Source organism: Pituophis catenifer, unplaced genomic scaffold, assembly GCF_029215685.1.
Source record: "Pituophis catenifer annectens isolate HBS135680 unplaced genomic scaffold, rPitCat1.0.hap2 SCAF_10, whole genome shotgun sequence".
Classification (NCBI taxonomy): Eukaryota; Metazoa; Chordata; class Lepidosauria; order Squamata; family Colubridae; genus Pituophis; species Pituophis catenifer.
Genome location: NW_027256890.1, coordinates 20,114,940 through 20,129,130, shown reverse-complemented (window position 1 = coordinate 20,129,130; position 14,191 = coordinate 20,114,940). Strand labels below are relative to the sequence as shown.

Sequence of the window (14,191 nt, the reverse complement as noted above, 5' to 3'; positions counted from 1 at the left end):
AAATTGAAGAAATTGAAGAAAACTCACCGAGTAGAATAAAACATGGAATGTTAAAGGAGTGGCGAAATCCTCCGCAATTTGACACCGGTTTGCTGCCTGCGTGTGTGCAAAAGGAAAAAGGAGGCGTAAGAAAGTAAGTAGAACAGCAAGGGGGGGGGGACCAGCTGTGCCGCGTGATTTAGAATATAAATCGTGCGGCACAGCTGATCATCGGAAATAGCATTCCCACCCCTGTGTTAAAGGTTCCTAACATTCGAAAAGCTGCTAACAAGCATTTGCAAAAGTTGTTAAGAAAAGGAAATATGTAAACCCAGCGTCATTTTAAAGGTGTCCATCATATTTTTTTTTTTTTTTGAATTTGTATACCGCCCTTCTCCCTGAGGACCCAGGGCGGTGAACAGCCAAATAAAAACATCAAATACAAATATTAAAATACAGTTAAATATATATATAGATTTTGAGGAAGATGGGTCATCTTCTGGAGCATTAAACCTGCTGGAGACAATTGACATGATCTCTTGTGAGGAGCAACTGCCCGAGGCACTTTTGGGTGATCTCCAGATCTCTCCTTATCCACTTCTTTATTCCTCTGGAATTGCTGACTCAGCTTCAGTTCTCCATTTCTAACTTCCTTTAGTTTCATCCAGGTAATAATTGACATTCGGTGGAAGTTCCTTAATTGTATTTTTCTGGCCAAGTCAGTCAGGTCTTCCAGCTCTCATTTTAGATGAGCGTCGTAAATTTTGCTGCCAGAGCTGTTGGCTTCCCTCCAAGCATACAAGAGTTGACCTAGCAGCTACGATCGCCTGGTTTTTATTCTCTTCTCCCTGGGAACTCTACATCAGCTTTCCAAGTTCTGAAATAAAGCGTCCGACAGGTAGGAATGTAACCTACAATCCCGTGTTTATTACGGTGCCAGGTTAAAAGGAGGGGTGGCAGTTTCAGGATCGTAGAATGGAGGGGAAAAGTGATTTCAAGATCACAGAATGGGGGAAAAATATGGTTTCAGGGTGCAAATTAGGGGGAAAGTATTTCAGGATTGTGGAATGGGGGAAACAATAATTTCAGGATCGCAGAAAGGAAAAAAAAGTTTGACCGGGATTGCAAATTGGGGGGAAAGTATTTCAGGGTTGCGGGATGCAGGATAAAGTGATTTTAGGATTGTGGAATAAGTGGGGAATGTTTTATACGGTGCTTTTGACTTGTGCGGCTTGAGGGCTAATTGCATCAGGAGAACCAACCCAATATATCGATTGTGGTGTAAAACCTCTGGCAAGGCAAACATTCTGCCCTCCTAAGTTTTATTATTTTTTTATTGTTTACAAATATATCAAATCAATACATGAACGGCGTGGCATTCTAATGTATGACATTAGAATGTCATACATTCTAATACAAATAAAACTAGTAGAATTAATCATAGTTATTACATTCAATCAACTTATATATTTCTAATAATGATACACATTTATATTAAGTTGCAATCCGTCATTGTTCTTTTTTTTTTTGAATTTTAAAAACAAACTTTATTAAGTTTAAAAATATTAAAAAAAAGAAAAAATATACAAATTTTTCTAAAATCATAAAATTACATATACAGTACACAACACCACAAACAAACTAAATATATGTTTTTATATATACACACATATATAAACAGTGACTTATTACCTATTCTATCTACCTGACGGTGCTTATTTATTACATTTGATTTTTCCTGAATTTTGTCTTTACCCTTTTTTCTTTTGATTTATCCACTTGTACCATCTATTCCATACTTTAAAATATTTTGAGTCTTCCTTGTCTTTTAATTGTACGGTTAATTTATCCATTTCTGCACATGTATAAATTTTTTGTATTACCTTCTGATCCGTTGGCAAACGATCGGTTTTCCACAATTGTCCTAGTGCCAGTTTAGCCACCGTAATTATATGTAGTGTTAAATATTTTATTGAATTAGAACCAGAAATCTTTTTATTAGGCATGATCAAAGGAACATTAGAAAGGCAATCCGTCATTGTCTTATTTTATTATATAAAAGCGTATACACTAATATTCCCCCTTCTCTTATTTCTGTCTCTTATTCTAACTTTTAATCACGTCACCCTTTATTAAAAGACGCTTTCTTTCTATCCTACCTAACTTCTATTCATGTCACCTACCTAAAAAGAAAAAAAGAAAAAAAAAAGGAGAGAAAAAAGGAAAAGCAAAGCAGAACAACATAAAAAAGAAATCATCCATCCATCGTCTCTTGCCCGCTTCAATACTTTAATTGCTATGCTTTTTTTTTTTTTTTTACATGCCTCTCAAATTCCTCTCTTGGATCTTTGTCTCTGTCTTTAACATCTGCTTCTTGGCTGTTGATGAACCAACATTTTTAATGACTTGATTTGCTTTTACGAGCATCGGAAGGATTTTTCGTTGTAGATCGGATGGAAGCACCAGAGTCACAGGTTGCTGATCCCTGACTGAACGGGTCCTTGGGAAGAATAGGCTGAACATCTGGTAGATAAAATCGGTCTAGCTTGGACTCCCAACCTTACAGCAGAGTCACTGGGTGTGGTGGGGGCTACGTCCTACAAGGAATAGATTGGGAGGAGGGGGTAGATTTAGGATTTGGGCTGCAGGAACCATGCATGAATAAATTAACAGCTTTGCAAATGATGCCTCCCCCCAAAAAAATAATCTTTTTTTTTCTTCCCCCTGCAGGCAAATTTCTCTTAAATTCGGAGGCTGATGTTTCAAGGTTGCTATGCAGACACGGAATGCTTTGGGGGCGCTGTTCCTTGTCTTCTTAGGGATGGTTGAAGTCAGAGGTCAGTGGGGAAGCCTTCGGGAAGTCTTTTGTGGGTGGAGCCGGAAGGAAAAGTGGGCGGGGCTTCATTGTGCTGGTAGGCGGTGTCTAAATTCACCTACTATCCCCCCTCCCCTGTCCATTTTTGGTCGATCTCTAGCACGCCAGCCCTGTAGTCCTAAATACCTTCGCGCAACTGCAATGGTGTGCGTTTGCAACGCGACGTACTGCGACACGGTGGACCCGGTCTCCCTCCCTGATGTCGGCAGCTTTGTCAAGTACACAACCAGCAGGGACGGCCAACGGTTGGAGAGGAGCGAAGGGCAAACAGCTGCCAAGTCAGGAGCCTCCGGTAAATCTGGGGAGGTTGGACTAGATGACCTGCCAGGGTCCCTTCTTTATTTTGTTCATTCTGTTCATTCTTGTCTCTCAGGCGGAATTTTCTACACCTACGATCCCTCCGTTCGGCACCAATACGTCAAAGGCTTCGGCGGGTCGCTCACCGACTCTGCGGCCATCAACATCCTGCATTTGTCTTATGCAGCCCAAAACCAACTTCTCCGGTCTTACTTCTCCGAAGAAGGTGAGAAAATTGGGAATGACCCCTTGATGATAATAACAATAATAATAATAATAATAATAATAATAATAATAATAATAATAATAATAATAACTTTATTGTCATTGTACGTGTACACACAGGATACCCATACAACGAAATTCACTTAACACCCAAAGACCAGGGAACAACACACATAACAATCCCCAAACCAGTGGTGAAATCCACATTTTTTTTACTACCGATTCTGTGGGCGTGGTGTGGCTTGGTGGGCGTGGTGTGGCTTGGGTGTGGCAGAGGAAGGATACCGCAAATCCCCATTCCCTCCCCACTCCAGGGGAAGGATATTGCAAAATTTTATTTATTTTTTTATTTTATTTTATTTTATTTTATTTTATTTTATTTTATTTTATTTTATTTTATTTTATTTTATTTTATTTTATTTTATTTTATTTTATTTTATTTTATTTTATTTTATTTTATTTTATTTTATTTCTATACTGCCCTTCTCCCGAAGGACTCAGGGCGGTGTACAGCCTAATTAAAAACACAAAGACAGACAAAATTTAAAAATAATTAAAATTATTAAATAAGAGGCCCAATTTATAAAACCCCAAATTTAAAATCCCACTTAAAACCAATTAAAATCTTTACATTGACAGCCCAGCCTGGCGGAACAACATGGTTTTGAGGGAATTCCCATTCCCTCCCCACTCCTGGGGGAAGGATACTGCAAAATCTCCATTCCCTCCCCACTCCAGGGGAAGGATACTGCAAAATCCCCATTCCCTCCCCACTCCAGGGGAAGGACACTGCAAAATCCCCATTCCTTCCCCACTCCTGGGGCCAGCCAGAGGTGGTATTTGCCGGTTCTCCGAACTACTCAAAATTTCCGCTACCAGTTCGCCAGAACCTGCTGGATTTCACCCCTGTCCCAAACATCCCCCCACCCTATCCACCACAAATTCCCCACCCCTAAACCACCCAAACATCCACACAATGAAATCTAGCCGCTCGGGGAAAGCTAGCACCCTGAAGCTCTTATCTTTCTCCAAGCAAGGATGAAAAAAACCGGCAGGGTTAAGCTGCGTTTACTAGCAGAATGGCGATCTTTGTTTGCGGGCATACGGTCTGAACAATCGAGAAAGTTGAGGTTTTTTTTTTAAACCTCGTTTTACTGACTTTACGCACCGATGTTTGATGAGAAGAAAATAAAACGAGGTAGGTTCTGAGTTTTCATTTTGAATTGAATCGATTTATCCCCGGGATGCTCGAGAATGAATGAAAAAGGAAGAGAGCAATTCAGGGGAAACCGTAATTCAGTGAGAACGGATGGACTGAAAGGCATAGCAGGAAAGGAAAAAGCAAGGGGAGGGAGAAGGAATGAGATGCTCCCTGACGAAGAACCATCTTTATGAGATAGTATTGATGGCGTCATTATTATTATTATTATTATTGTTATTATTATTATTATTATTTAATCTCTAGTGAGATTCACAGCCTTTGAGGCTGGTTAATAGCTCAGCAGCTCGAGTCCTAACCAAGGACCTAGGAACTGTTAAGGTGTCGTCGGAGGATGTCAGCTGTTCCGAGTAAGGTGGTTTTTCGTAGAGTCAAAATGTTCAAGTCCGGCAAATTTAGAATCTCTAAATAGCAGGGTTGCCCTTTGGGTATTGCTCCAAGGGCTCCAATTACAATCGGGACAACACGATTTCTTTTTCCACAGTCGCTCAACTTCAATTTGCAAGTCCCGGTACTTTGCGATTTTTCTCCTCCTCCTCCTCCTCCTCCTCCTCCTCCTCCTCCTCCTCCTCCTCCTCCTCCTCCTCCTCCTCCTCCTCCTCCTTCTTCTTTCGTGGACGTAAGTTTTGTATCCTTTTTTTCTTCCTTTTTCTGATTGCAAAAATCAGAAGACTGGAATATTTTCCTCTCTCTCTCTCTCTCTCTCTCTCTCTCTGCTTCTGCAGGAATTGAGTACAATTTGCTGCGTTGGCCCATCGGCTGCTCCGACTTTTCCACGCGGCCGTACACTTACGATGACCGCTGCGTGAATGACTTCGAACTGAAGTGTTTTGAACTGGCCCCCGAAGACACCAAACTTAGGGTGGGTTCGGCACGCCAAATAGAGTTGTGGGGTCCTGGGTGCTCTGTGAGCTTGGTGGTTTTCTCGCAAACGTTTCATGACCCAACTAGCTAACATCATCAGTGCTAGAAGGAGGTGGCGTTTGGGAGGAAGAGGAGGAGGAGGAAAGGGAGGAAGAGAAGAGGAAGGGGAAGGGGAGGAGGAAAACTGTGGGATCCTTGGCGCTCTCTGAGTTTGGTGGTTTCCTTGAAGACGTTCCATTACCCAACTAAGTAATAACATCAGTGTTAGAAGGGCGAGGGGTTCAGGGAGTAAAGGAGAAGGGGAGGAGGAAGGGGAGGGGGAGGAAGGGGAAGGAGGTTGCTTGCCTAACAACCGCTGGGAAAAATGTTGATGTCAGCGTTTCAACGCTGGCATAGAGAGCAGAGGAGAGCGAGAGATAAACTCTGAAACTTTTGCCTGCTAAATCCGTTTGAAGTCGGGTTGTCGTGGAAATGAGGGGAGGGGGCACATTCCTGGGAAATGACGATGAAAAGAAGTCTGAAGAATGACTTGGAAGACAGCCAATGAGAAGCAGAGATTTGGGGATCGGAAAGGGAGGGATTGGGGGGCAAAAGGTCAGTCTTGTCCGCGTGGAGTCATGATCCGGTGGCTGTGCTCAATTAAAGAAAGATTTCCTTAAAGATTGGCAGTTTGGAAATTCATTTAATTTTGAGATAGCATCGCAGTCTGACAGTTGATCAGTTGGGTTGGTAACCATTTTATGCCTGCTACAGCTTAACAACCGTAATGGGAAGGCTCCATGGCGGTCATAACTGGAGGACTGCCTGCAGAGCTCCGGGATTAACACGGTCAAAGTCAACAAACCCACAAGGAGATCGTGTGAATGCTCTTGTGGACCATCAATCAGGCCATCCCCGGAGACAGTTGTTGTCTCTCTCCACAGATCCCCCTGCTCCATCGTATCATGGCCCTCACCGGGAGACCCCTCTCACTGGTCAGCAGCCCTTGGACCAGTCCTGCCTGGCTAAGGGTCAACAACAGGGTTTATGGCAAATCCAGGATAAAGGGAGAACCAGGCGATCGCTACCACAAGGCCTGGGCTCGTTATTTTATCAGGTAATAAATAACTTTTTCAATCTCGTCTGGTTTAGGAACGGCTTCTTAAACTTTGAATTTAGCAGGCTCCTCCCCTAGCCAAGTCCCGCCCACTTTGTGGCTCCGCCCTTTCTCAAACTCCTCCCCGAATCGTGATCTGGCCCCACCCACCGACAGACGTTTTTGAAAATCCCTGTGGATAGAGATTAAGAAATCAGTGGGACAATATGCACGGAGAAGTTTAGTCCCTTCTCTGTCTCCACACCCTACTCTGGAGAAGGATGGGGATATTTCCAAGCTGATCCTATCGCTGTCAGCGTTCCAGCGCTGACATATGAAAGGAGAGGAGAAGCTTGAACTTTTGCCTACTTAATTCCTTTGAAGATTCTGTTTCCTCGGAGATGGGAGGAGGGGGGAGACATTCCTGTGATCTGACGGAGATGGGATGAGGAGAGTGGCTTGGAAGATAGCCAATGAGACGCAGAGAATTGGGGATCGGAAAGGGAGGGATTGGGGGGCAAAGGTCAGTGCTGACCGCGAAAGAGCCAGGATCAGATCGCTATGCTCAATAAAGAGAAAATTTCCTCAAAGATCGGCAGTTTGGAAATTCATTTATTTTGAGATAGCATCGAAATTTGACAATCGCATTTTTACAACATTATTCCGATTTTTGAATTTAGGTTCTTTGAGGAGTACGCCAAATACAATATTACTTTCTGGGCATTCAGCTCTCAGAACGAACCCGTCACGGCCCTTTTCATAAGTCGGGAAGATTTTCCTTGCAATTATTTCTCGCCGCAAGATCAGCGCGACTTTATCATTCAAGATTTGGGGCCCACCCTTGCCGCCAGCCGTCACGCCGACGTCCGCCTGATGATCCTTGATGACGGGAGGTGTCACTTGCCGAACTGGGCTGACCAGGTGGGTTCCCAAAAATTCGGGAAGGCCGGAAACCGGGCTGTTTCCGGCCACCAGAGGGCCTTCAGAGCCTGGCGAGGCTCCTGGAAGCTTGAGGACAGCCTCCGGAGCCTGGGGAGGGCAAAAAAAATCCCCCTCCACCATGGTGCAGGAGGCCGACTAGGCCATGCCCACCATGGCCATGCCCACCCAGCAACCGGGCAGAGAACCCCTTGCTAAAATTTTTGAAACCCACCCCTCGACGTATCTACACTACGACGGGGGAAATCCTTGACTTACCACCATGTGTTTAGTGACAGATGGCATTGAAAAAGAGTGACTTAGGATCGTTATTCCCAGGTAGCAACTGTGGCAGTATTCCCTATGGTCATGTGATCAAAATTCAGAAGCTTGGCAACTGACCGGTACTTAGGACAGTTGTAGCGTCCTTGGCCGACCTTGCCGAAGTCCACGGGGAATCCAGATTCACTTAACCACCGTGTGACTCACTCTTTCAACTGCGCCGATTCGCGTCTACAGGACGGTGAGGAAGGGGCAACGTTCACTTCACCCATGTTTCACTTAGCAACGGACGTTTGGGGCTCAACTGTGGTCGTACGTCGAGGATGACCTTGTACATGCTGGTTGCCAATTTTGATCACGTGACTGTGGGGAAGGTGCAACGGTCGTAAGTGTGAACCACGGTCATCGGTCGATTTTTTTCCCCCCAGCACTGTTGTAACTTTGAACAAGTTTGAAAGTAACTTGTAACTTTAAACGGGCTGTTGTAAACCGAGGACTGCCTGGATTGAGGCTCCTCTTCCTTCCCTCTGTCCCCTGACAGGTGATTGGCAATAGTACCGCAGCGGCCTTCGTATCCGGCATTGGGATCCATTGGTATTTTGACTCGGTCACCCCAGCTGGACTTACTCTGGACGTTACCCATCACCTGTACCCCGATTTCTTCCTGCTCTACACCGAAGCTTGCAATGGTTATCTGGACTGGGACATGAAGGTTATACTGGGAAGCTGGGAGAGAGGCACCTATTACAGCAGCAATATCCTGACGGTAAGGGGACCCCCCTTGCTACGACCAAAAATTGATCTCTTCGACGATAAGAAGGGCAGGAATGGACGTCAAAACGTCCTCGCAGTTTCTGGTTCTTCAAAAGGGTGTTGTAGAATCTTTGCACTAAAACTCTGCTTTAGGGAGGGGTGGGCTTGAGGATAACAGAATAACAGAGCGGGAAGGGACCTTGGAGGTCTTTTAGTCCAACCCCCTCCTCAAGAAGGGAGGCGGGAGGGAGAGAGGGAGGGAAAGGTATCTTGGAAGTCTTCTATCCAACCCCCTGCAGAAGGAAGGAAGGAAAAGGAAGGAAGGAAGGAAGGAAGGAAGGAAGGAAGGAAGGAAGGAAGGAAGGATAACACAGTTGGAAGGTCTTCTTGTCCAATCTCATGAGGAAGGAAGGAAGGAAGGAAGGAAGGAAGGAAGGAAGGAAGGAAGGAAGGAAGGAAGGAAGGAAGGGGAAGGAAGGAAGGAAGGATAACACAGTTGGAAGGTCTTCTTCTACAACCTCCTGCAGAAGGAAGGAAGGAAGGAAGGAAGGATAACACAGTTGGAAGGTTTTCTTCTACAACCTCCTGCAGAAGGAAGGAAGGAAGGAAGGAAGGAAGGGGAAGGAAGGAAGGAAGGAAGGAAGGAAGGAAGGAAGGAAGGAAGGATAATACAGTTGGAAGGTCTTCTTGTCCAATCCCCTGCAGAAGGAAGGAAGGAAGGAAGGAAGGAAGGAAGGAAGGAAGGAAGGAAGGAAGGAAGGAAGGAAGGAAGGATAACACAGTTGGAAGGTCTTCTTGTCCAATCCCCTGCGGAAGGAAGGAAGGAAGGAAGGAAGGAAGGGGAAGGAAGGAAGGAAGGAAGGAAGGAAGGAAGGAAGGAAGGAAGGAAGGAAGGATAACACAGTTGGAAGGTCTTCTTGTCCAATCCCCTGCAGAAGGAAGGAAGGAAGGAAGGAAGGAAGGAAGGAAGGAAGGAAGGAAGGAAGGAAGGAAGGAAGGAAGGATAACACAGTTGGAAGGTCTTCTTGTCCAATCTCCTGCGGAAGGAAGGAAGGAAGGAAGGAAGGAAGGAAGGAAGGAAGGAAGGAAGGAAGGATAACACAGTTGGAAGGTCTTCTTGTCCAATCTCCTGCTTAAGGAAGGAAGGAAAGATAACACAGTTGGAAGGTTTTCTTCTACAACCTCCTGCAGAAGGAAGGAAGGAAGGAAGGAAGGAAGGAAGGAAGGAAGGAAGGAAGGAAGGAAGGAAGGAAGGAAGGATAACACAGTTGGAAGGTCTTCTTGTCCAATCTCCTGCGGAAGGAAGGAAGGAAGGAAGGAAGGAAGGAAGGAAGGAAGGAAGGAAGGATAACACAGTTGGAAGGTCTTCTTGTCCAATCTCCTGCGGAAGGAAGGAAGGAAGGATAACACAGTTGGAAGGTTTTCTTCTACAACCTCCTGCAGAAGGAAGGAAGGAAGGAAGGAAGGAAGGAAGGAAGGAAGGAAGGAAGGAAGGAAGGAAGGAAAAGGAAGGAAGGAAGGAAGGATAACACAGTTGGAAGGTCTTCTTGTCCAATCCCCTGCGGAAGGAAGGAAGGAAGGAAGGAAGGAAGGAAGGAAGGAAGGAAGGAAGGATAACACAGTTGGAAGGTCTTCTTGTCCAATCCCCTGCGGAAGGAAGGAAGGAAGGAAGGAAGGAAGGAAGGAAGGAAGGAAGGAAGGAAGGAAGGAAAACACAGTTATAAGGTCTTCTTGTCCAATCTCATGAGGAAGGAAGGAAGGAAGGAAGGAAGGAAGGAAGGAAGGAAGGAAGGAAGGAAGGAAGGAAGGAAGGATAGCAGAATAATAGAAGCAGGAAACTCTATTCCATTTCAGACAAGTCCAATCTCTCCTTAAAACCTCTAAGTTTTGGAGCAACCATAACTTCTGGGGGCAAATTCTGATCTTTAGAGAACCTTCCCTCTCTAGTTTTCCCCGAGTCCAAGGCAGACCATGGTCTGAAGTTTGATTCTTTCATAGTTTGCTCAATCCAGAAATGTCTTTTTTTCCCCCTTGGCATGCAAAGGGAAGGGAGATTTGGGCTGTAATGCAACCGGTAAAGCCTCTGATGCTTTTGGTCTCTGCAGAATCTCAACCATTTTGTCACTGGGTGGATTGACTGGAACTTGGCCCTGGACATGGAAGGGGGTCCCAACTGGGTGGACAATCCCGTGGACAGCCCCATCATTGTGAACCCCCTCAAAGATGAATTCTACAAACAGCCCATGTTTTATCACCTGGGACATTTCAGGTAAACTCATCATCCGAGACCGGTTTTGCAAAGTGGGGAGGAAAAGAAGGATGAGGAAAAAAGAATAATACAGATGCCATATAGAATGGACTCATCCAGTGGCAGGGAGTTCCGCAGGCTTGCCGAGGAAGTGATGGAGGGAAAGAGGCAGTTTTGCATTTAATCGTTCGTGTATCGGATTAAGTTACCAGTAGTCTGCGACTGAAGGGGACGCGATGGCCTAGTGGATAAGACGGTGAGCTTGTCGATCGAAAGGTCGGCAGTTCAGCGGTTCGAATCCCAAGTGCCGCATAACGGGATGAGCTCCCGTGACTTGTCCCAGCTTCTGCCGACCTAGCAGTTTGAAAGCACTTTAAAAAAATGCAAGTAGAAAAATAGGGACCACCTTTGGTGGGAAGGTGACAGCGTTCCGTGTGCCTTTGGCGTTGAGTCACGCCGGCCACATGACCACGGAGACGTCTTCGGACAGCGCTGGCTCTTCGGCTTTGAAACGGAGATGAGCACTGCCTCCTAGAGTTGGGAACGACTAGCATGTATATGCAAGGGGAACCTTTATCTTTTACCTTTTAGTCTGTGACTTACAACTGGTCGCTTAGTCCCCTAATTTTGATCATGTGACCATGGGGGAATACTTACAAAGGTTGTGTGAGAACCAGTCAATATGGACTATCTGTACTGATCTCGGTCCAATAGTATCGTCTTCTCTCTTCCGGCCAGCAAATTCATCCCTGAAGGCTCTGTGCGAGTTGCTCTCACCTCCAACTGCTTCTTTGAGATGTGTAAGTTGAAGACTTCAGCTTTCCTGAGACCCGATGGCGTTGCAGTAGCCGTGGTGCTGAACGAGTAAGTGGAGAGGGTCTGGAGGACCCCGAATTGGGAATACGGTGGGCTGGTGTGAAGCTTGGGAGATGGAAAAAGACGAACAATTAGATAAGAGACAGAGTAGCCCACGGCTGCATAACGGGCAGAGAAAGAAACTCGGATGAAACCTTCCCTAGTTTCTCAGTCTGTAAAACACACAGTGAGAGATGTGTAATTCCAGACTTGCAAAATTGTCGTCAGCCTTCCAGACAGGAAATACAACTAAACAAGCTAATTGTCAGGTTTTGAGGTTGTCTCAAATAAATTGCATTTCAAACAAAGTCTTTGATGAAAAACTTCCATTTATTAAGCACGACATTCTAACTCCGACTCCATCGTAGCCAACACTGACTTCCTGACCCAAAACCTTCCTTTTCCTTTCACCACTCCTCTGCACTCATTGGCCATCTTCCAAATCACTCTACCCCTAATCTACTGCTCCAGCTCAAAGGAATTTCCCCCCTCCCATCCATCTCCTAGGGGATATTATCTCCAGAGAAAATAAGTAGGTGAAAAGTCAAACGTCCCTTTCCAGACGCCTCCGCTTCTCCTTCTTATGTCAGCACTAGAGTAAATGCAGCTTGAAGTGCTGACACTAATTCTACTTCATTCTCCTTTATTGTACGTTAACAGAATCTCGCACCTCCTTTGACCAGAATTTCTCCTCTCTTTTCAGCTGGTTTGTCGATATTTCTTTTACTATCTCGGACAATCGGGTGGGTTACATTAAGGATTGTGCGAGAGCTCACTCCATCCAAACCTACCTATGGAGGAGGTCCTGAGATGGGGAAGGAAATTGGCTTCTCGCTCAGGAATAGCAGGCTCAGAAGAGAAGAGACCTTGTGTCACAGCCCACGATTCACACATTGAAGAAGCGGCTCCAGCAAAACTAGTGGGAACGTCAGTCTCAGGAGACATCAGGCTTGGCCAATCCACACAAGTTCCATCACAATAGCTGGAGCAGTCTAATGATGACGTTCGGTCTCCAATCCCTTAGACATGGACCGTAGAGCAGAGCGAAGATGCTCAGTGAGGCTCCTTGCCAAGCAACGGGAATAACTTTCTTAATTAAAGACAGCTGGCTGCAGACTGATTTAAGAGGCACCCATGAACCATATTCCTCTTCTGGTCTCCTGTTGTAGTGTGTTATTCCTGCGTTTCTGCTTGTGATTCCCGGAACCCTGATCTTTGGACTGTTTGACGAATCTGATTCGGCTCTCTGAACTTTGGACTGGATTTTGACTATTCTTCTGCGCGCTCCTTTTGAGAACAAAAGTACTCCGGAAAGCTTTAATTTGTTGATCGATATTTCTTCCCTTGGGTGCTGTCAATCTGGCCAACCTTGAGTAAATGGCTTTCCTGACCTACTAACTCTGTGTGTGTGTGTATTTGTGCGTGTGTGAGTTTGAGACCTGAAATAGGACACTTTGGATGAATCCATCATTCGGAATAGACCTGAAAGGAATCTTGGAGACCCTAAACCCATGATGGCGAACCTATGGCACGCGTGCCACAGGTGGCACGCATAGGCATATCAGTGGGCACGCGAGCTCAGCTCCGCCAGGTGATTTTCGGGTCTTCTGGATCCATCAGAAGTAGGGAAACGGGCTGTTTTCAGCCTCCGGAGAACCTCCAGGGAGATGGGGAAGGCTGTTTTCGCCCTCCCCAGATTCCTAGAGAGGCCCTGGAGCCAGGTGAGAAAGAAAAACGGGCCTCCTGGGCCATCGCATGCCAGGAGCATGGGGAGTGGGGGGATCATACGTGTGGGGTTGGGGCGCATAGAATTATGGGTGTGGCCACACGCACATACGACCCTCCCCGCTCCCCCCTCCTGGCACGTGATGGCAAAAAGGTTAGCCATCACTGCCCTAAACCATTTCAGACAAGCAGTCTTCCAGTCTCTTCTTAAAAGGCTCCAGTGATGGAGCATTCACAATGTCTAGTGGCAAGCTGTTCCACGCATGCCATAGGTTTGCAATCATGGCTCTAAAGAGTCAGGACCAATTTGAAGGCACGGAAAAATACCGTATTTTTTCGGAGTATAAGACGCACCTTCCCCCCCCCCAAAAAAGAGGGTGAAAATCTGGGAGCGTCTTATACTCCGAATGTAGCCCTGCCCAGCTTCTCAAACGGAGGTTTCAGAGGCTGGAAAAAGCATCAGAAACGAAGCTTTGGAAAAGAAGCCCCCAAACAGAGCTTCAGAAAAAAAGCCTCCAAACAGAGCTTCAGAAAAGAAGCCTCCAAACAGAGATTCAGAAAAGAAGCCTCCAAATAGAGCTTCAGAAAAAAAGCCTCCAAACAGAGCTTCAGAAAAAAAGCCCCCAAACAGAGCTTCAGAAAAGAAGCCCCCAAACAGAACTTCAGAAAAGAAGCCCCCAAACAGAGCTTCAGAAAAAAAGCCCCCAAACAGAGCTTCAGAAAAAAAGCCCCCAAACAGAGCTTCAGAAAAGAAGCCTCCAAACAGAGCTTCAGAAAAAAAGCCCCCAAACAGAGCTTCAAAAAAAGAAGCCCCCAAACAGAACTTCAGAAAAGAAGCCCCCAAACAGAGCTTCAGAAAAAAAGCCCCCAAACAGA

At 45.7% G+C, this 14,191-nt stretch overlaps 1 protein-coding gene across 1 annotated transcript; it reads left to right on the top strand.

Annotated features, from left to right (window-relative positions):
• Positions 1 to 2,714: 2,714 nt before the first annotated feature.
• LOC139321747 (lysosomal acid glucosylceramidase-like) lies at positions 2,715 to 12,975 on the top strand. Its single transcript, XM_070950609.1, has 10 exons — positions 2,715 to 2,816; positions 2,955 to 3,146; positions 3,228 to 3,377; positions 5,321 to 5,457; positions 6,383 to 6,555; positions 7,215 to 7,455; positions 8,276 to 8,500; positions 10,593 to 10,756; positions 11,474 to 11,599; positions 12,294 to 12,975. Exons 1-10 carry the CDS (start codon positions 2,753 to 2,755, stop codon positions 12,397 to 12,399), a joined length of 1,578 nt encoding a protein of 525 aa, XP_070806710.1. The 5' UTR covers positions 2,715 to 2,752; the 3' UTR covers positions 12,400 to 12,975.
• The last annotated feature ends 1,216 nt before the right edge of the window (positions 12,976 to 14,191 follow it).

Bases quoted from the DNA above. Each gene is read 5' to 3' on its own strand.
- LOC139321747 (XM_070950609.1), top strand. From the start codon at position 2,753: ATGCAGACACGGAATGCTTTGGGGGCGCTGTTCCTTGTCTTCTTAGGG. The intron at 3,147-3,227 runs GTAAATCTGGGG...CTTGTCTCTCAG, and splicing joins TGCCAAGTCAGGAGCCTCCG to GCGGAATTTTCTACACCTAC. The intron at 3,378-5,320 runs GTGAGAAAATTG...CTGCTTCTGCAG, and splicing joins GTCTTACTTCTCCGAAGAAG to GAATTGAGTACAATTTGCTG.